At 44.5% G+C, this 22,031-nt stretch overlaps 2 protein-coding genes across 9 annotated transcripts in view; one reads left to right on the forward strand and one right to left on the reverse strand.

Moving 5' to 3' along the window:
* Positions 1 to 22,031, forward strand: part of LOC115477839 (methyltransferase-like protein 25) — a 272,956-nt gene that overhangs the window by 94,696 nt on the left and 156,229 nt on the right. For 6 of the 8 annotated variants that reach the window (XM_030214935.1, XM_030214934.1, XM_030214936.1 and 3 more), the window contains exon 1: positions 18,295 to 18,547. The exons of 1 other annotated variant lie outside the window; for it this stretch is intronic. In XM_030214935.1, coding sequence (XP_030070795.1) covers positions 18,301 to 18,547 — 247 coding nt within the window. In that variant the 5' untranslated portion in view covers positions 18,295 to 18,300. Of the gene's footprint in view, positions 1 to 18,294; positions 18,548 to 22,031 lie in introns of those variants that run through there. One more of the 8 variants, XM_030214942.1, reaches the window with a different exon arrangement.
* On the reverse strand, positions 1,990 to 15,214 carry LOC115477841 (thyroid transcription factor 1-associated protein 26-like). The gene is made up of 4 exons (XM_030214944.1): positions 15,098 to 15,214; positions 14,003 to 14,225; positions 8,214 to 8,313; positions 1,990 to 2,330 (listed from the first exon to the last, which is right to left on the reverse strand). Exons 2-4 carry the CDS (start codon positions 14,071 to 14,073, stop codon positions 2,169 to 2,171), a joined length of 333 nt encoding a protein of 110 aa, XP_030070804.1. The 5' UTR covers positions 14,074 to 14,225; positions 15,098 to 15,214; the 3' UTR covers positions 1,990 to 2,168.

A 22,031-nucleotide genomic window follows, 5' to 3' on the forward strand; every position in this document is an offset into this window, starting at 1 on the left:
ATTTCGAATACCATACTCCTAGATATTTAATTTTCTTAGGTTCCCAGGAAAATGGGTATTGAGATATCTGAGATCTATGCACTAGTGTATTTAGCCTTTTCACAGTGTATTCATTATTAACTCCTTCATGTTGTGGTACGCGGGGATCTTCAGAATTAATAACAGCAGAGAGTCATCTAAAGAACTTTTCAGTTATACTGATGGAGCTGTTCACCTCGTCATTGATCAACCCGTTTTCTCCTAATTCTTTAGTGTTTGGGATGATTTGAAGATTATTGATTGATTTAATCCTCACACTTATTCTATATGGTCCCCTTAAAGTAGACTAGTGTATTTAGCGGCATTATGGCTGATTTGGACCAGTTTATTTTATAACCAGAGAGGAAAAAGAATTGATTACATCCAATATACTGGGAAGAGAGTTTGGTGTAGTATATAGTAATATATCACCAGCGTAATATGCAAATTCCTAAAATGACCCTATTTCTACATCTATCTTTCATGGGATTATATATATATTACAAGAGAGCCAGAGTTCATAGTCATTTATAAAATACTAATTTAGTTTTAGACAAGAAGGATGTAATCTCTGCTCTGCTACTACATGACCTCTAACCATTATCCTCTAATTGGTTATCTTTCTAGGATGATGCTGTGAATCACTAGGCAGCCAGTTACTGGTTATACATTAATTCTTTCACCAGAGGCATCTCAGGAGAGCTGTGAAAGGAACCGAGCTCATGGTAATGCTGGGAAATGTAGTTCACTGGAGTTTTGAACTGACAGAAGTGAGCTTATATTTGAGACAGGCAGTCTGGGAGAAGTAGTGAGGAAGTAGCTGGGGATCATATAACACCTGAAGGTAATGCTGGGAAATGTAGTTCACTGGAGTTTTGAACTGACAGAAGTGAGCTTATATTGAGACAGGCAGTCTGGGAGAAGTAGTGAGGAAGTAGCTGGGGATCATATAACACCTGAAGGTAATGCTGGGAAATGTAGTTCACTGGAGTTTTGAACTGACAGAAGTGAGCTTATATTTGAGACAGGCAGTCTGGGAGAAGTAGTGAGGAAGTAGCTGGGGATCATATAACACCTGAAGGTAATGCTGGGAAATGTAGTTCACTGGAGTTTTGAACTGACAGAAGTGAACTTATATTTGAGACAGGCAGTCTGGGAGAAGTAGTGAGGAAGTAGCTGGGGATCATATAACACCTGAAGGTAATGCTGGGAAATGTAGTTCACTGGAGTTTTGAACTGACAGAAGTGAGCTTATATTGAGACAGGCAGTCTGGGAGAAGTAGTGAGGAAGTAGCTGGGGATCATATAACACCTGAAGGTAATGCTGGGAAATGTAGTTCACTGGAGTTTTGAACTGACAGAAGTGAGCTTATATTTGAGACAGGCAGTCTGGGAGAAGTAGTGAGGAAGTAGCTGGGGATCATATAACACCTGAAGGTAATGCTGGGAAATGTAGTTCACTGGAGTTTTGAACTGACAGAAGTGAGCTTATATTTGAGACAGGCAGTCTGGGAGAAGTAGTGAGGAAGTAGCTGGGGATCATATAACACCTGAAGGTAATGCTGGGAAATGTAGTTCACTGGAGTTTTGAACTGACAGAAGTGAGCTTATATTTGAGACAGGCAGTCTGGGAGAAGTAGTGAGGAAGTAGCTGGGGATCATATAACACCTGAAGGTAATGCTGGGAAATGTAGTTCACTGGAGTTTTGAACTGACAGAAGTGAACTTATATTTGAGACAGGCAGTCTGGGAGAAGTAGTGAGGAAGTAGCTGGGGATCATATAACACCTGAAGGTAATGCTGGGAAATGTAGTTCACTGGAGTTTTGAACTGACAGAAGTGAGCTTATATTTGAGACAGGCAGTCTGGGAGAAGTAGTGAGGAAGTAGCTGGGGATCATATAACACATGAAGGTAGGTAAGCACCTAGAACCAAGCTGGAAAGCTAGTGAGGAGTGGAATACAACAATGCCTGGAGCACTGTTTTTCTATATCATAAAAATTCCATAGCCAAGTAAATACCAGTTAATTTTCTATAATCTCATATGAGAAACTGCAGTTAAAGTCACGCACCAGGTTGATGCAAATACTACAGTATACTGCCTATTAAAAGGCAGAAGGATACAAAATCTAAGCTTAGAGACACTACAATTATGATTGTTGCTGTATTTTTTGAAGCAGATACTCCATTTGTAAGTTTAAGTTTGGCTGTCCTCTCTTGGTCTTCTTACTTAATATTTTGTAAGTTTCCATTTTCTTTTGTTTGTAGAGCTTTTGAGCTTCTTCTCTTGCTTGCCGCCTTTTCTCCGCTTCCTGGAACAATGGCACAGACCCCGATTATAAAAGTGTAAAGCATTTGCATCATCTTAAAAACTGTACATTAAAGAATTAAACAAGAAAACAAGGTGGGTATGAGGATACTGCTTAAAGAAAGGTGTTAATTCAAGTAATTCTGAGTTGATGGCAATTTGGATCAAAGAGGAATTGCAGAATTAGAGACAAAGGAAGGTTCATTTTCACAGCACAGACACACAAACTACATAGCTTACTTTGGTACTTTGTGTGTCTAAGTGCCTTGAAAGTGAGCTCCAATATATCTCAGGGGGAAGGTGAAGAAAATGTAATGTAGAGAGACATTAGGCACCAGAAAAAAGTTGGATTTAGTGGACATCTGGTATTATTTCAAAAACTAGCTAAATGTAACATCGTTTATTGTTACAAAGCAAAATAAATTTGGCACCATTACCATGAAGAAATTCTTAGAGAAAAACATTGCTGCTGCCAATAAAAATAATTACTGCAAAAAACAAGTTAACCATACAGAAACTAAATAACATAAACACGTCAAATATACAAAAGCTTTAAGACTAAGATAACCATTAAGATTCAAAATATTTAAAAAAACCTATAAAAATTAAATGCCTTTTGCACTTTACTAAAAAGTCTGCCGTTTGTCTTGTGAACAAAGATTTTTTTTTTAATTCAAATTTGTATCCTTTAAGCGTGATCAGTACCCAAAACAGGAAAACAAGAACGAGCCCACATCAAAGAAGAGACCTAGGACTAAACAAACACACAAAAATATTAAGAAGTTAGGTCGTATGCCAAAAAAAACATTGGCTTGGAATTTGTTTTCATTAGGTGTAAACAAAACCCAACCACATCGCTTTTCCTCCTTATGTAACAGTTCCATTTGCACTGGATAAAAAAACAATTAGCATCAGGAAACAGACACGTGCAGAGAAATCTCAGAAAGAAACCAGCTCCCACTGCAAAGAATCCTAGATGTCATGTGAATAAATAAGTTCCTATGCAGCTGCATATCTTTTGCCATATATTATAAAACTAGCCGTTGAGCCCGTAAAAACGGGCTAGTAAAGGAAGGGGGGGTTGAAAGCCCCCCCCCCCCTCCCCGGATAGGTTGCCACCACCCCTCCACCCGGGCCGGGTACCTGGCTTCACTATTCGAACCGCCAGAACGCAGCACACAGCTCATCTGAGCTGCCGTCGGCCTTCCTTCTTCTCTGCGTGTGTTCCGCCCTCGTGTGACGTAACGTCGGCGAGGGCGGGACACAGGCAGGTAAGAAAGGCCAACAGCAGCTCAGATGAGCTGTGTGCTGCGTTCCGGCAGTTTGAATAGTGAAGCCAGGTACCCGGCCCGGGTGGAGGGTGGGTGGCGGCGGCAACTTTGGGTGGGTGGGGGGAGCGGTAGCTGCAACCCTGGGGGGGGGGAGCGGTGGTGACGGCGGTTCCCTCACTCGCAGGTGAGCAGGTTCCCTCTCTGTCACGCCCCCGTCATCACGTATTGACGCGGGGGCGGGACAGAGAGGGTCTCTACTGCGCATTTGCGAGTGAGTACGCCTCTTGCCATTTATATGTTTGATGTGCACACAATGTATAAATAAACCGGCACATAAGACAAATCGTAAAAATAAATAAATAAATAAAACACAACAAAAACAAACAAACAAACAAACAAACAAACAAACCGCAACACAGCACACACTATGGTCATTTAGGGCTCCTTTTACAAAGTCACGCTAGTGATTCCCACACAGCACATGCGACGAAGCCCACAGGAGGGGCTTAGTCACATTTGCCACCCCAGAATCACTAGCACAGCTTTGTAAAAGGAGTCCAAAAGCTGTGTGCTTTTTTTTTTTTAATAGCACAATTTTTATTAAAATTTTTTTCTTTCCTTTGTCTAGTCTATTTTGTATGTATATTGTTAATTACATAAACATTTTTTGCAGATAAAATAGGTAGCAATTTACTATTGTACCCCGACACCAAACATGGTAGCTGAAAGTTGGCCATGTCACATTTTAATCTAATGTTATATTTTAAATGAGTTGTTTTAATGGTCCTAATTTTGTAATAAATCTGTAGTTTTGTTATAATCTGTTTTATATACTATTGTACGTTTTACTCTTATTTACCACCCTCAGCGCTTCCCTTTTGTAGCCACTGGTTATAAACATGCCACTGCCTCAGGTTCAAACTTAAGATTGTGAATTTTCCTTTCCCTGAAGAGCTTACACTGTGGCTGAATGTAACTTGCCTCGAACTACTACTGAAAAGGCATGAGCTAAGTGATGTAAACTAGTTTAAGACCAATAAAATGGAGGATGGCCAGATTAATACTTTTACCCATGGATTCTGCACCAGTTCACAAACGACAGGTAGATGTAGACTTTTCCTTTGAAAATTCCCACAGGCATTTGCCTGCTTTTTCTGCGAGTCCTCCATGTCGGTGTGGAGCGGGTATAAGTGAATCGATTTTTCACTCATTCAAAAACTTCAAAGACCAGGGGACACACAATGAAATTGCATGGAAATACACAAATAGGCGGAAATTTTTCACTCAAAGAATAGTTAAGCTCTGGAACTCATTCCCAGAGGATGTGGTAACAAGCAGTTAGTGTATCTGGGTTTAAAAAAAAAAAAAAAAGGTTTGGACAAATTCCTGAAGGAAAAGTCGATAATATTCAGATGGACATGGGGGAAGCCACTACTTGCTCTGGGATTGGTAGCATGGAATGTTGCTACTCTATTTATTTATTATTAGGATTTATTTACCGCCTTTTTGAAGGAGTTCACTCAAGGCGGTGTCTCTATGACCTGGCTTGGCAACTGTTGGAAGTAGGATACTCAGTTAGATGGACTATTGGTCTGACCCAGTATGGTTTTTTTATGACACCTCCTCTGCTGCAAAATGCAAGTGAATGTGTGCATGTTGTAAAGTGTACAGACTTTTACCTATACAGAGGGTGGGTAACCAATACAAAATCCAGTAGCTAGACTACTTTTGGGATGAAGTAAATGGGAGAGTACATGAATACTTTAGTTGTTGCCAGTTAGGGAGTGTTGTTTATTCAAACTGATGGCACTGGTATTTAAATTATTTTACACTGAAACCAGTGTACTTACTGGAGACCAGGCCGGACCCGGGGCAAGGCCCCCCCGCCCTGCCCCCCCCCCCCCCCGCCGCTTCCATCTCTGCTGCTTCCCCGCCGCTTCCGTCCGCAGTCTCAGCTGCCTGCCTCCACGGCTCCAGGCCCCCTTCATTCAAAGCAGCAGTCACAGATCGCGTCTCTTCTGGCCTTCCCTCCCTGTGTCCCACCCTCGTCTGATGTAACTTCTGGTTTCCGCGAGAATGGGACACAGGGAGGGAAGGCCAGAAGAGAGGTGACCTCCAACTGCCGCTTTGAATGAAGGGGGCCCGGAGCCGTGGAGGCAGGCAGGTGATAGCGGGGACCCCGGCGCCAGGCCCCCCTTGGAGGCCCGGGCCTGGGGAATTTTGCCCCCCCCCCCCCCTCTCTTGGCGGCCCTGCTGGAGACAATTCAGCAGTATGAACACTCTCATATACTTAGATCTTCAGCTAGGAGACTAGTGGAATTCTATCCAAGAAAGAGATGGAGGAATAAAGCTCTCAGTAAAATAAGTCCCAGTTATTGGAAAAACAATTACCCATAAGAGTTATGTGAAAAAGGGAACATTATCTTTTAGGAAGGGTTTGAAAACATTTCTGTTTTCTAATATTTGAGGCTGTCATTAACAGCTAGCTTATTGGTTTAGGCACAGATTCGATCTTCTACTGGTATCTTTTTATTTTCTAATCTTTAATGTTTTTATTTTCATTGTAAACCACTTTGAACAGATCTGTCCATAAAGTTGGTACAAATCTGGATAGTGGTGATGATAATTTTCAAATAGCCTTTTCGACCACATTAGTAGCCATGTATATAAGAAACTGGCTTTTGAAATAGAATGCACACATCTTTCATATTTACGAAAGAACAGAATGGGTGGTCTAAGTGGTACTTTTTCTGCTGGCATATTCTGTGTTGATTTCTATGTAAAAGGGACTTTGCAGGCCATTGGAGTTGGGAGAGCAGCTTTACCCCCTAACTCTAGAAACCTTGGCTCCAAACGTAAGCACCATTTGCACACTAAGGATTAGATTCTATAGATGGTGCCAAAACATTTAAGCACCGAGTGCTATTCTATAAAGGATCCTTGCCCTTACAGAATAGCAGCTAAGTGCATAAATGACGCCTATCTTGTGGTACCGGCAATTATGCCTGCTAAAAGCAGGTGTTAAACACCGGCACCTAAGTTAGGTGCCAATCGTGTCTATTGTGCGACAATGCATAAATTCTGGGACCCCCCCCCCCTCCCCCCCCGAGAACAATTCCAGCCATGCTCCCTTGAATTTATCCCCAATAGGATTTCTGCGTGCATCATTACGGAATACAATGCAAGCGTAAATCCCAATTAAGGCCAATAACTGGTTGTTAGCAGCCAACCACTGGCGCAGATTGGCTCATTAGTCAATTAATTTGAATAAGGCAAATTTAGCTGCCATATATAGAATCTGGGGGGTAATTGTAGAATATTAGGACTTCCCCACGTGAATGTTATGTTCACTTGTTCTATAATGTGAACACGGAAGTCACATGAGTGGCCTAGTGGTTAGGGTGGTGGACTTTGGTCCTGGGGAACTGAGGAACTGAGTTCGATTCCCAGCACAGGCAGCTCCTTGTGACTCTGGGCAAGTCACTTAACCCTCCATTGCCTGCCGCATTGAGCCTGCCATGAGTGGGAAAGCGCGGGGTACAAATGTAACAAACAAACATGGGAGGTAATTCTATAAACTGGCATCCAGATATATGCATTAATAACTGGCAGTTGCATGCAAATGTGCACATTTGCATGTATCCACCACTCTTTCACAGAGATGATGGTGGATGCTTGGAATGCCCTCTCATGGGAGGCGGTGGAGATGAAAACGGTAACAGAATTCAAAAATGCGTGGGATAAACATAAAGGAATCCTGTTCAGAAAGAAGGGATCCTCAGAAGCTTAGCAGAGACTGGGTGGCAGAGCCGGTGGTTGGGAGGCGGGGCTAGTGCTGGGCAGACTTCTACGGTCTGTGCCCTGAAAATGGCACATGCAAATCAAGGTCAGGTATACACATAAAGTAGCACATATGAGTTTATCTTGTTGGGCAGACTGGATGGACTGCACAGGTCTTTCTCTGTCATCATCTACTATGTAAGTGCAGGGAGGCGAATACGCGAAGAGGGGAGCTCTTTGAGCAGGGACTGTCCTTCTATGTTTGAATTGTACAGCGCTGCGTAACCCTAGTAGCGCTTTAGAAATGGTTGTTGTTGTTGGAGCATAGGTGTGTCTTCAAGTGATTCATGTAACTTATAGACTACTAGCAGTTAGGCACATAACTTGTTACTCACAGGTGTAAACTGTTGCACCTAAACTTAGGTGTGCCCACGCTAACTTACACTAGTATTCTATACTGGCATCTTGGTACACACATGCCAATACAGAATTGCCACCCAGCGCTTGGTACTGGCATCCCCTAAGTGGAGGCTCCTTGTGACCTTGGGCAAGTCAATTAACTCTCCATTGCCTCAGGTACAGGAAAATATCTACTGAACTTGTACGTAATTCACCTCGAACTACTGAAGAGGTGTGAACTAAACCCAAATCCTCTTTAAGTTGAATTTAGTTAGTGTCTTCTGCAATGCAGTACAGCAATGGTGCCAACTTTTCTTCCAAGTCACAGCTGTATCCTACATCCTTTACGACCACATAGGAGTTTTACAGCTCTCAAATATCACAGCTTTAAAATCTTTCCAAACCTAAGGCATGACACTGCCTTGTGTGTTCGTTACCTCTCTCTGCCTGGCACGCTCTGCCTGCACTTTTTCGTACTCTTCTTTTGCTTTTTGATTTGAGGTTTTCTTCTTGAAAGCCTTGTGGGTCACTTTAGGCCTATTAAAGGAAGCAACCAGAAGCATCTATTTTAGTCATTTACATGCGAGCATGCTTACCAGCACACAAGTTTCATCATGGTTCTAATATCATTTTTGCAATTATTTTCTGATCCATTTGGATCCATGCTAACAATGCTATCCCTCTGTCAGGAAAAGAATGCCAAATATGAACAGAATTATACATTAAACAAAGTCTTGGTTACTTAGCTTTCTGAAATTTCAAGAACTATTTACTTTTAAAGTCTGGGTAAGAAACGGCAACTTTGATCTTTCTTCCCTAGAGTGTGCTGGCACTCTTCAAATTGTTAGCTTAATGTCAAAATGTTAACATAAAACGTGGATTGAAAATAAACTGTTAAATCATGTCCTCTCTAAAATACACTGTCATCCATATTAGCCTGCCAGCAACAGGTCACTCACTTGACATTTTACATTGTGCTCTGCTTCACTATAAACATTAAAATAGAAAAGAAAGGACCATTTGATTAATTGTTTACAGTCTAGAAGCACAACCCTGAGCAGGAATATTCCATCATGCAGTTGATTTGCTGCATGACAGAGTGTCAAGTGAAAACACACAGCCTAATTTAAACATTAGGCCAGATGTGCTAAGCATGCTTTCTGTGGAAATAAAATAGAGGAAAAAAATCCTTTAAATACACCAGGCCTTTTGCGAGTCCAACATATTTATTTGATTGATATATCCTAAAGCATTCCTAAGAGACAGATCAAATGTGGTTTAGTCCAGGATATGACCAAGCCTGAAGAAAGATTCAGACAATGTTGTCAGATGTAGACAGCATATAAGTGCAATAATTATCAAGAGGACAATGGATAAGATTAATACTAGAAACATTGAGCATTATTGTACAGTAGACAATAGTAGATTTCTGAGACCATGTAATAACCTTTTGTCACCTTTGGTCCACTTCAAGCTATTAGGACTTTCACTGTAGCACAAAGGATACAGAAAAATTGAAAGAATAGATAACAAAACAGGAGCCTGGACAAACCTTTTGATCATTAATCACTTGAAGTTAAAAATATAGGACATGAATAAAAATGAACACAACAATTGATAACAAATCACGCGCTCATTTTCAGAGAGATCCTTCACAAAGAGAACAAGTTGACACTTTTGTTATAGATTACTCTCAAAAGCAAACGTGGAAGTCTTAATCATGCTCTAACAGAGCAGAAAATAAGCCAGAAACACCGAAAATGCTGCATGATGGGCTGGGTTATAATTGCTGCAAGTGGCTTGACTGACCTTCTCCGGCCAAGAAAATAATTATGTGAAAAGCTCCATTGTCGCTGTGCTACACTTTTGTCTTTTAGAATAGGTATGGCAACGCTAATAGGAATCCAAATAAAAAAAAAACCAAACAACAACTGATTCTTCTCCCTCCCGACAGAACTGGATACAAGCACTGGGAAAAATAGGAAAGCGGTTACTCTTAGTCTCACGGATAACAGTCTATTCAGAATAAAGACACTAATTCTAACCCCTAATTCTATTGATGTGGTGATGGAATGGAAGTAAAACCCGGCTGGCTCAATTACTTCGATTGAAAGCAATGGAAGTAAAACCCTGCTGGCTCAATCCGTCCTCCATTTTCTGGAGCCATATGGTAAGAGTAGCCATCGGTGGACAGCTAGAGGCTTGAATTCTAGGTTCAAGCAGTTTGGAGAACGCTTCTAATAGGGTGTCAGTTCCTATAAATATGAGAATTATGGTAAGCAGGTGCAATGTTTCAGCCAGGTGGTTTAAGACTACGGATGGTAAATGCAAGGGATGGATTATTTTTGATCTGGTGGTGTGCGAGTGGTTAGACTTTCTTTTTCTTATTGAAAGGTGGCTATTGGTGTCTGATGTGCTTCTTATGAATGGAGTTATGCCCTAAGGGTTTTTAAATGTGTGGCTTCATACAGAGAAAGAAAAAAAAAAAAGGTGGGGGAGTTATTTATTAGGACTGATTTCCTGGTAATAGCAGCGATTGCCTCTGCAGGGTGACCTGGAAGGTTGATTACTGGTCATTTTTGAATTTGCTTTCTATTTATCATGCTCCTGGGGAACCGGAGGGGGGGGGGGGGTTGCACGTAGTCTACTGGATCCCCAGTTAAGCAGGTACTGGAGGTGGGGCTCATTAAAACCCATATATTGGGAGATCATAATGTGCATGCAGTTGGCAAGAAGGATGCTCTAGTTAAGGAGTTATTGAATGTGCACGTAATGAGATCTATCTTGCTCTTCCACAGAAAACATTTTTTAATGAATGGTACAAAGTTCAGCAAATGAACGTAGTGTAGGCTGTCACAATAATGACATCACCTACAATTTGAGTACATTGCATTGGCTCCCTCATTAACAGTAGGGTCAAATTTAAGATTTGTTGCCTGTTTCTCATGGTACGGAGGGTTGCCCCTGGAGACCTTTAAGATTTGACCCACGATTACCTGCAGTCAGGCGAGGGTTCCTCCACCCTCTGACATGACACTGTCTTCTTCCTGTCCATAAGTGTTGCCATACTGGGAAAGACCGAAGGTCCATCAAGCCCAGTATCCTGTTTCCAACAGTGGCCAATCCAGGTCACAAGTACCTGGCCAGATCCCCATACAGTACAATACATTTTATGCTGCTTATTCTAGAAATATAATCTACTAGTAGTAATGGCACTGTTCCACTATATTTCGGTAACACTACCTTACACACTTATCAGCTGAACCTACAGAGTCATGCAGTTAGTGAAAATATCTGGGGGGTTTTTAAAGCCAGAAACATTGAAAATGCTGCATGATGGGCTGGGTTATAATTGCAATAATTCAGTGCAGTCGCACTTGATCCCTACCCAGCATGATGCCTCGGAGGCTCACACTGACTGACACTGACACATGCACGGACCAGCCTTATACTGTATAGTGAGCCCTTCAAAACTCACAAAAAAAAACTTACTGTACCCAACTATACACCACTACAATAATCCTTATGGCTGCAGGTGTCACCTATATGTGGTTACAGTAAGTTTGGGGAGTTTTTGTAGGGGGCTGATACTTTCCACCACAAGTGTAATAGTTAAGAGTGGATGAGTGGCCTAGTGGTTAGGGTGGTGGACTTTGGTCCTGGGGAACTGAGTTCGATTCCCACTTCAGGCACAGGCAGCTCCTTGTGACTCTGGGCAAGTCACTTAACCCTCCACTGCCCCATGTAAGCCGCATTGAGCCTGCCATGAGTGGGAAAGCGCGGGGTACAAATCTAATATAATAAAAGGCACCCTCAACGTTCTGAGGACAACGTTCTGAAGTCACTCAGACTCCCAGAACGGTTCGTAAGTTCGTGGTGGTGAAGCCACTGAACGACTTGCTGCCCCGCCCTCAGGGACCGCATCAAGGAAGGGGGAGGAGTAGGGAAACACGCGGAGCGTGTTTCCCTACTCCTCCCCCTGCCAAGGAAATGCTGGCTACCAACCGCGCCGCGCGCCTCAGGTAGCCCCGCCCCGACCGCCCGAGCACCACTCTCCCTCCCTCCCAAGTTCAGCAACGCGCGACGGCGACGTGGTGGGGGCGCTCCGCCCCAGATGTCAGCGGGTGGGGGGTGCTCCCGGCGCTGTCCTGCCTTTAAAACCCAATTTGAAGCGCTGGAATAACAGGCAGCAGCACCTCGCGTCTGCCCTTCTACTAAAAATCTCTTCGACGACGTCATTGGGCCTTCCCACATTGAGTCCCGCCCTCCTCTCAGGTAACTTCCAATTACCGCGAGGGCGGGTGGGACTCAATGTGGGAAGGCCCAATGACGTCGTGGAAGAGATTTTTAGTAGAAGGGCAGACGCGAGGCGCTGCTGCCTGTTACTCCAGTGCTTCAAATTGGGGTTTTTTTTAAGGCAGTGAGGGTGGTGGGCCTGGGCGGCAGGAGAATGGAGCTGGTAGGTGGGGAGGGACTCAGATGGGAGAAGGGTGTGGGGCTCTCAGGTGGGGGGAGGGGGTTCTCAAATGGGAAGGAGACTGAGGTGGGAGGGGTTCATGGATGGGAGAAGCAGAAGGGGGTGGGGAGGGGGTTCTTGGATAGTTGAAGGGGACGGGTGGGGAGGGGACTGGGGTTCTTGGATGGGAGAGACTGGGGAGGGGGTTCTCGGATGGGAGAAGGGGACGGATGGGGAGAGGACTGGGATTCTTGAATGGGAGAAGGGGACTGAGGTGGGGAGGGGGTTCTTGGATACTTGAAGAGGACGAGTGGGGAGGGGACTGGGGTTTTTGGATGGGAGAGACTGGGGAGGGGGTTCTTGAATGGGAGAAGGAGACTGAGGTGGGGAGGGGGTTCTTGGATGCTTGAAGGGGACGGGTGGGAAGGGCACTGGGGTTTTTGGATGGGAGAGACTGGGGAGGGGGTTCTCGGATTGGAGAAGGGGACGGGTGGGGAGGGGACTGGGGTTTTTGGATGGGAGAGACTGGGGAGGGGGTTCTTGAATGAGAGAAGGGGACTGAGGTGGGGAGGGGGTTCAAGGATGGGAGCGCTTCATGAAACCCCATACACACTCACTCTCTCATCTGGCAGCGCTTCCTGTACCCCCTGCCCCCCACACACACACACACTCCCTCACTCTGTCATCTGCCATTGCTTCCTGAACCCCCCCCCCCCCCCACACACACACACATACTCACTTACTTTCATCTGGCAGCGCATCCAGAATCCCCCACACCCCTCTTCTTCCAAGCTGAACCCCTCCAACACATCCCCCCCACCCCACACACACACTCTCTCTCTCTCTTCCTCTCCTCCAGCACACCAATTGCTTAGGTGCAGTGGCAGCAATCTCAGACACCAGAGAAAGAGGGGGGCCTGACACCATAGAGAGAGAGGGAGGGAGGGAGGGAGGTATCTCTGTCACACACACACACACACTCTCTCTCTCACAGACAATGTGTTTCTGTCTCTCACTCTCATACACTCTATGTCTCACATTGTATCACATTCACTCTCTATGTGTCACACAGTCACTTACATACTCGCTTGGTCTCATACACTCAGTCTCACAGACAATCTGTGCCTCACACACACTCTCATTCACGCACACACTGTATCTGTGTGAAACACACTCTCTCTCTCTCTATCACACTGTGTCTCCCATACGCAATTGCACACACTCTCATTCTCACACACACACTCTCTCACAGACACGCTCACACCCAGACTCACTCTCTCTCTCTCACACACACACACACACTCACACTTTCACTCTCTCTATCACACACAGTCACTCTCACATACACTCTCCAAAACATACACATTATGAGGAAAACCTTGCTAGCGCCCGTTTCATATGTGTCAGAAACGGGCCTTTTTTACTAGTGTAATAATAATTATGGGGGTTACCTTCTCTACAGTGCACTGCATCCACCAGTAGGCTATTCCAGGAACCTGACTGCTGCTCTACTAGGACTAGCCATAACGTCTGAAGCTGTCATAGAGGCTGGCATGTACTGTTTTATTTACATCTTTGCAGGGTGGGAAGGGGGTCAGTGACCTATGCCACTTTATGGCCTTTTTTCTTTTTTTAAAATGAGCCCCAAGTTGACCACTTTACTTGCTTATACAGTTGATTCTATATGTCCCTGGTCATTCCCTACAATCCCAATTCCATCTCCTTCTAGGGCAGGCCTAGATTCTAAAACCGTCTGAGAATGGAACTTACGTCATTATTGTGCTGTCTTTTTCCTCCGGTAATACTCGGTCTTTTTTATTTTTCTGCTGTTTTTTCATCATTTCTTCTTCAGCTAAATAAAGATGCTTCAGATGTTCTGGATAATTTTCAGTGTACTGATTTTCTTGGGGAGGAACGGCTCTCTTCTCTTTTCTCAGTAACTTCTTGTACTCATGTTGAATTTTTTGCTTCCTCCAAAATGCAAATCCTTGACCTATAATAATAAAAAGGTACATCAGATACAAACTTCTGTCTTGCTAATGATGAGCAAGCTGTTGGATCCAGCGACAGTGCAGTATCAGTTTGATTCCTGGGAAAGCAAGGGCTGGCTGTGCTGCAAAGAAAACGTTTAGAGCCCGTGGTAGAGGCAGTCTCAGCCATTACTTAATAATGACAAGTGGTTTGTGTTTACTGAATACCTGATCTGCCTTTCACAATCAAAGTGCTTAATCATGAATTGATAATGAGTGCGACTGTTGGATGGACTGTCCAGGTCTTTATCTGCTGTCATTTACTACTACTTATCATATCTATAGTGCTACTAGACATACGCAGCGCTGTACAATTGACCATGAAGAGACAGTCCCTGCTCGACAGAGCTTACAATCTAATTAGTGTACGCTAACAAGGTCCTGGAAAGAGCTGCCATTTGGCTAACGTTTGTTACAGCAATAGATGGGCTGAGTTAGGAGCCAAGATATAAAAATAAGGGGAACCCCCCCCCTTTCAGAAGCTGCAAATTAAACGGCTCTTTAACTGAAGATTAGCGTGTGTTAAGTGCTACATGGCCCATAGGTATAAAATAGGATGCTCTTAGCATACGCTAATTTCCTTTAGCATGTGCTAAACTTTAGTAAAAGGATCCCTAAAGGCCCTTATGTACACGGAGCCATGACCGATGGTTCTAAATGAGTTGGAAGCTGAAAGAAAGAGGACACTGAAAATAATAATGCTTCAGTAATGATGTGCACACATCAAATTAAAAAAAAATTAAAGCTCAATAGCTACTACTCACTTATACAAATAATCCACTTCTTATCCCACTTCAGACATAACATGGGTCAGATATTAGAAAGTGATGAATACCTGGTTTAACACTGGCACTACCCAGCAGCAAAAGCCTGGTTGATCTTGTGCATCATGACACTGGTAGGTAGTCTTCAAGTTTTGGAAAAGCTTGCAGTCTGCTGGGACGTTCAGTCTCTGGCATTCCTGCATCAGTATTCTCTATACCACTCTGTCTCAGTTTCCCCATTAAGAGCAAATACCTTTTGGGTGTTCAATATTAAAGAGAAATCTAAATTTAACTTGGGGCATCTCCTGCTCAAATTGTTCTTATGTTCTTAATTGTTAATTTGACCAATTGGTCTCTAAGGGATGGGTAACAGATGACTTTTCAGTTTTCACCCTTTTTTATTTGGGGGGGGGGGGGGGGGTAATATTGCAGAATAGGTTTTCTACTCACTTCAGAAAAAAGTATTTAATAAAACTGTATTTGAGTTCACATGTCCATTAAGATCGTCTGGCCTCATTTCTGAAGCTTGAACTATTTAACCCCCTTTTACAAAGTCGCGTGGTAAAGCCGACACAGAGCACTCAAAGTGAATCGGCTGTACTTCTATACCACTCAGGATTTTGTAGACCTCAATCATCTCTCTTCTCATCAGTCTCTTTTACAAGCTGAACAACCCTAACCTCTTTAGACTTTCCTCATACGAGAGGAGTTCCATCCTCTTTGTCATTTTGGCTACTCGTCTTTTAACCTTTTCTAATTCTGCTATATCTTTTTTGAGATACGGCAACCAGAACTGAACACAGTGCTCAGATGCGGTCACACCATGGAGTGATACAAAGGCATTATAGTATTTATAATCTTATTCACCAGCCCTTTCCTAATAATTCCTAGCATCCCATTCGCTTTTTTGGCTGCCGCCGTACACTAAACAGAAGATTTCAATGTATTATCTACAACAACACCTAGATCTTTTTCTTCACTGCTGACCCCCAAGGTTGAGCCTAGCATCAGGTAACTATGATTCAGCAAATTCAAAGCACGCAGCACACGGCCTGCAGGACACAAGTGCACAGGGTTCTGCGGTAAGGGCAGCTTCACTTTGCATGTCTGAAGAAAACAAAAGTACCAGCTTATATATCTGCACATTAACTAGAATTTGTTCTGTGCTTACAAATTAGCCTCACAACAATTTCCTGCACATAAAATTTTTGTGAGGCTAATATTTATACATAGAACAACATGTAGATGTATGCTAGTACTTCAGTTTTCTTCAGACGCATAAAAATAAAGTTATCACCTCTTGCTATTACTTCTGTTCTGTGTAAGTTGTAGGCCACTTGCTATGGTGGCAGAAAGTAAAGAAAAACTGGTAGTACCATAGAAACTCAAATATAAACCAAGATTTTTGGTCCAAGAAAACAAAACAGGTCTTGGTTTATATTCAAGCCTCTCCTCCACCCATCTCTGCAACCACCACAATTTCTTCCTCCACACCCCCCTCCTCACAGAAGTTACAAGCATTTTACTGGTCATTCCTATCTTCCTTTGCTGATGTAGACAAAATGTTATGCTCTAAGCTGGTGCAGGACCTTGAGCATTTGCACATGCTCAAGGCCTGCTGTAGTCTGGCAATGGAAGAACCAGGACTACAAGTATCACAATGAAACAGAACACCAAAGCAGAGAAGCCTGTGGTCCTCTCCACATAAGCTTTGTTTCAACTATGGAACACTTTCTGTTTTAAAACAATATTCAGTCTCTTTTATGCTAAGCTGCAAGAGGGAAGAGGATGGCCCCTTCGTAGGTATTTGCTTGAAACCAAGACAGGGTCGGCTAGTACAGGGATATTACATTTTAAACCCTTCCCCCTCATCCCACTAGTACAAGGGGTGAGCAACCTACGGCCCACCATTCAGAATTTTATGTAGCCTGTACGACCATGAGAAGTATACATAGAAAATGTAATTAGCCAGTGTTATGGTGATTTTAAATACAGTATTTGTAAAAAAATATAGTAATTATAGCCACTCTAGCAGTCTGTTAATATCATTTTTCAAGTTAAAGTTTTACTTATTAAGGTCTATGAGCCAGTAGCGTAGGCAAGGGTGGGCCCAGGTCTACCCACTTTGGGCTCAGGCCCACCCAATAGCAGCACACCTATGAAGTGTCTGGCAGGGATCCCCAAGCCCCACCAGCCAAAAATTCCCAACAACTGTCCTTCCTGCATACCAGCCTTCCCTCTAATGTATTCCTGCCTATGCGGAAACAGGAGCTATGGGGCCAACATGAGCAGTGTGTATTAGCTGCTGCTCCGCTGCCAGTGCAAATCTGCAAAGTATGGGGGGAGGGGGATGTTTGAGAGACCATATGGCATGCAGGCCAGAGAGGGAGAGACCAAATCACTTGTGGGACACGGCGGAGTTCTTTTGCCCACCCACCTTGGACCCAGGCCCACCCAAAATTGGGTGTCTGGCTACGCCCTTATGAGCTCAGTGCGTTTCCGGTTTTAATGTTGTGGCCGGCCACGTAGAGTACAGTACTGAAATTCACGCTGCTCCCTGTGTATGCAGGTTGCCCACCCCTCCTCTGTACTATTGGCAGGCCAGTACACACCCTCACACCACATATATAAAACTGTTTTTTGTTAGAAAAATGATTATGTCATAACCACACTCTGCAAGCCACATTGAGCCTGCAAATAGGTGGGAAAATGTGGGATGCAAATGCAATAAATAAAATGGGTATAGCAAAATAGCACCCCCAGAATTGCTAATACAAGAGACTTAAAGCTCTACTCCACGTGCATCAGAAGCAGAATCCCTCCTGCAATGCTCCCCTCCCCCTCCCCCTCTCGGGCTTCCAGCATTCACCTTCCGCCTTACTCCCCGCGAACTGCTTCCCAGCCGGCCGCCACTTCCGTTTCTTACGAACCGCCGGCCGCTGACTCGAAGCTGTAGGGCAACCTCTAGTATCCTCGCTCCACCGCTGCCTCTGCCCCCCACCCGAGGAACCAACCGGAGCCATACTTTTCTCTCAGAAGAGAGAGACCAACAACTGTGTGCGCACTGCGCAGGCGCAAGGCAGCCACGCGTCATCCAACAGACAGAAGCAGTCTACCCACCGAGGCGAAGAGCTTAGCGCTCGGTACTCCATTGGTCAGGGACAGACAGGGCTGTTTCTCCCAGGACACACCCACACACGCGTGGTGACGTCATCAGATGACGCTCTCTCTCTTCAGGTGATTCTTTTTATTTTTTTATTTATTTTTTTTAATCATGGCCGCCGGTGAGCGGTCGCCTCTCTTCTCGTTACCCACCGTGGTGGTGGACCGGCGGGAACTGGTGCCCCGGCTGCGCGCTCTGTGCCGCTTCCTGGCCCGAGCTCTAAGGCTGTCCCGCGCGCACACGGTGGACTTTTACGCGCGAGACGTGTGGCAGCAGCTGGTGGGGGCCGCGGTCTCCCCGGACTCTGTGCTGCTGACTGCCCTGAAGCCACGCGGGAGCCGCCAGACCAGACCCTGGGGTGAGTGAGTGAGTGAGTGACCGGGCCCCGACGGAAGCACAACCCTCCCGGCTCTTCCATTTACCTTCAGCTGCATTGTAGTGTTTCTACACCGGTCTGTTGTCATTTACAATTAGTACTACACGGGGCTTTTTTATTTTTTTTGAGGGGGTACTTGGGGGAACTGAGTACCGGCACCTTCAGACTCAAGAAAAATGTCAGGAAGTATTTTTTTCACGGAAAGAGTCATGGATGCTTGGAATGCCCTCCCACGGGAGGTGGTGGAAATGAAAACGGTAACAGAATTCAAACACGCGTGGGATAAACATAAAGGAATCCTGTTCAGAAGGAATGGATCCTCAGGTGCTTAGCCGAGATTGGGTGGCAGAGCCGGTGGCAGGAGGCAGGGATGGTGCTGGGCGGACTTATACGGTCTGTGCCAGACCCGGTGGTGGGAGGCGGGGCTGGTGGTTGGGAGGCGGGGATAGTGCTGGGCAGACTTATACGGTCTATGCCAGAACCGGTGGTGGGAAGCGGGACTGGTGGTTGGGAGGCGGGGATAGTGCTGGGCAGACTTATACGGTCTATGCCAGAACCGGTGGTGGGAGGTGGGGCTGGTGGTTGGAAGGCGGGGATAGTGCTGGGCAGACTTATACGGTCTATGCCAGAACCGGTGGTGGGAGGTGGGGCTGGTGGTTGGAAGGCGGGGATAGTGCTGGGCAGACTTATACGGTCTGTGCCCTGAAGAGGACAGGTACAAATCAAAGTAGGGTATACACAAAAAGTAGCACATATGAGTTTGTCTTGTTGGGCAGACTGGATGGACCGTGCAGGTCTTTTTCTGCCGTCATTTACTATGTTACTATGTCTGCTACAATTGTCCTATGGACCCCAAGTTTTAATGAAAGAGCTCTGGCTCTACACACGCCAATTCTGCCTTGTCATAGATTCTGTGACTGGTTGGAGGGGGGGCCTGGCTATTGTGGTGGGGTGGGTCCCTCAGTGATCACCCCACACCTGAAGGGTGGCCTGGCATTTGAGTGCCTGCACCTATTTTGCTAGAAAAAAAATGCAGTGGTACTACATCTACCAGTAGGGTTTATCAACCCATTCCTTAGAGCACCCGTCTGCATTTCAGAATATCCACAGTGAATATGCATGAGGTATATTCAGGGCTTTTTTGAGGGAGTATCATAGTAGATGACGGCAGAAAAAGACCTGCACGGTCCATCCAGTCTGCCCAAGAAGATAAATTCATATGTGCTACTTTTTTATTTGTTGTGTCCTCTTCAGGGCACAGACCTTATAAGTCTGGCCAGCCCTATCCCCGCCTCCCAACCACCAGCTCTGGCACAGACCCTATAAGTCTGCCCAGCACTATCCCCGCCTCCCAACTACCAGTCCCGCCTCCCACCACCAGCTCTGGCACAGACCGTATAAGTCCGCCCAGCACTATCCCTGCCTCCCACCACCGGCTCTGGCACAGACCGTATAAGTCTATGGTGTCATGAGATTCTATTGCATAAAATGGAGCGTGTTGTAAAATGCATGTGTAAATGCATGTAAATGACAGCCTTCCAGAAGTTACTGAAGACTAACCTGTTCAAAGAGACTTATAAAAAGAGTCCTTCATAAGAGACTTATCATCAAAACTGTACCAGAACTAGCCAACATTGATCTCTTTAATTTGGTTACTTTAATCACATTGTTATTATTGAACATTATACTTTATCCTTGATCTCATATACCTGATGAATTATTTATTTACGTCTAATTTACTTGATATTTTATATACCTTAATTGTAATAATACTCTGTACTTCTCATTCCTTTAATGGTGATCGCCATTGCGGCATAATGTAAGCCACATTGAGCCTGCAAAGAGGTGGGAAAATGTGGGATACAAATGCAGCAAATAAATGGTACTGAGTACCAGCACCTTTTCCATTGTCTGCTAAAATTGACTCATGATCCCCAAGTTTTAATGAAAGAGATCAGGGTCTACACACCAATTCTGCCTTGTCATAGGTTCTGTGACTGGTTGCAGGGGGCCTGGCTATTGTGGGGTGGGTCCCTCAGTGATCACCCCACCCCTGAAGGGTGGCCTGGCATTTGAGTACCTGCACCTATTTTGCAAGAAAAAATGCAGTGGTACTACATCTACCAGTAGGGTTTATCAACCCATTCCTTAGAGCACCTGTCTGCATTTTAGAATATCCACAGTGAATATGCATGAGGTATATTTGTATACAGTGGAGGCAGTGCATGTAAATATCCACAATAAACAGGTATGGCTATATCTTCACAACCAGATAGAGACTGATCATATGTATTTAGTGTACAAAGCTGCATATATTTGTTGCATTTGTATCCCACATTTTCCCACTATTTGCAGGCGCAATGTGGCTTACATTATGCTGTAATGGCGATCACCATTTCTGGATTAAGAAATACAGAGTGGTATTGCATTAGAGTGCATAAATGGTAGAGTAGATTACAAAGTGGTGTTACATTGAAGTTCCTAAATGATAGAGTAGATTATAGAGTATTTTAAACAATCAACTATAGAAAGTTCATTTCTGGCGTGAGAAATAAAGTGGTAGTGCGTAATGCGTAGTGTTCATATGTGATAACGTAGGTTAATAGTGTAGAGAGTTCGGTTTGTCTTGTTCAGGTAGAGTTTAGTTGGCTAGTATTTAGGATGGATTGTTGTGATACACCTTTTTGAACAGGTTGGTTTTCAGTAGTTTTCGGAAGATTGTTAGATCATGCATTGTTTTTATGGCATTTGGTAGTGCGTTCCACAGTTGCACGCTTATGTAGGAGAAGCTGGATGCATATGTTGATTTATATTTTAGTCCTTTGCAGCCGGGGTAGTGGAGATTCAAGAATGTGCGTGCTGATCTTTTTGTATTCCTGGTTGGTAGATCTATGAGGTCTGACATATAGATCAGGGCCTTACCGTGAACGATTTTGTGGACCAGGGTGCACATTTTGAACGCAGTTCGTTCTTTCAGTGGGAGCACTAGAAGCACTATAAAAATTACTAGTAATAGTAGTAGGCAGTGACTTAGCCAGGAGGCCTGGGGAGGGGCTGTGCCCCCCCCCTTGAACTCGGGTTGCCTCCAAATGTGCAGCTTCAGTTAAATGGCTGGTGGGGGATGCCGAAGCCCTACCAGCCAAATAAATCCACTGCTCCCCTCCTCCTCTTCATGCTGCTGCAGTACAGAAGAAAGTGGCTTGGCTTTAGCCACCCATTTTGCAACCCTTTGCTCATGCTTAGTTCAATCAAGAGCTGAGCATGCTTGTGGAGTCCTGATGGCTGGAGGCTACTACTACCACTAATCATTTCTATAGCACTACTAGATGTATGCAATGCTGTATGTCTATATAAATAATTCTCACCTCCAACGTTCAGTGAAGCACTGAATCTACTGTTCCTAGGGTAGGCTGTCAGGACCACTCACCCTCCTAGGCTGTCACCAACACTCACCCTCACTCAGTAG

The sequence above is a fragment of the Microcaecilia unicolor genome, chromosome 9 (genome assembly GCF_901765095.1).
Source record: "Microcaecilia unicolor chromosome 9, aMicUni1.1, whole genome shotgun sequence".
In the NCBI taxonomy this organism is placed as follows: Eukaryota; Metazoa; Chordata; class Amphibia; order Gymnophiona; family Siphonopidae; genus Microcaecilia; species Microcaecilia unicolor.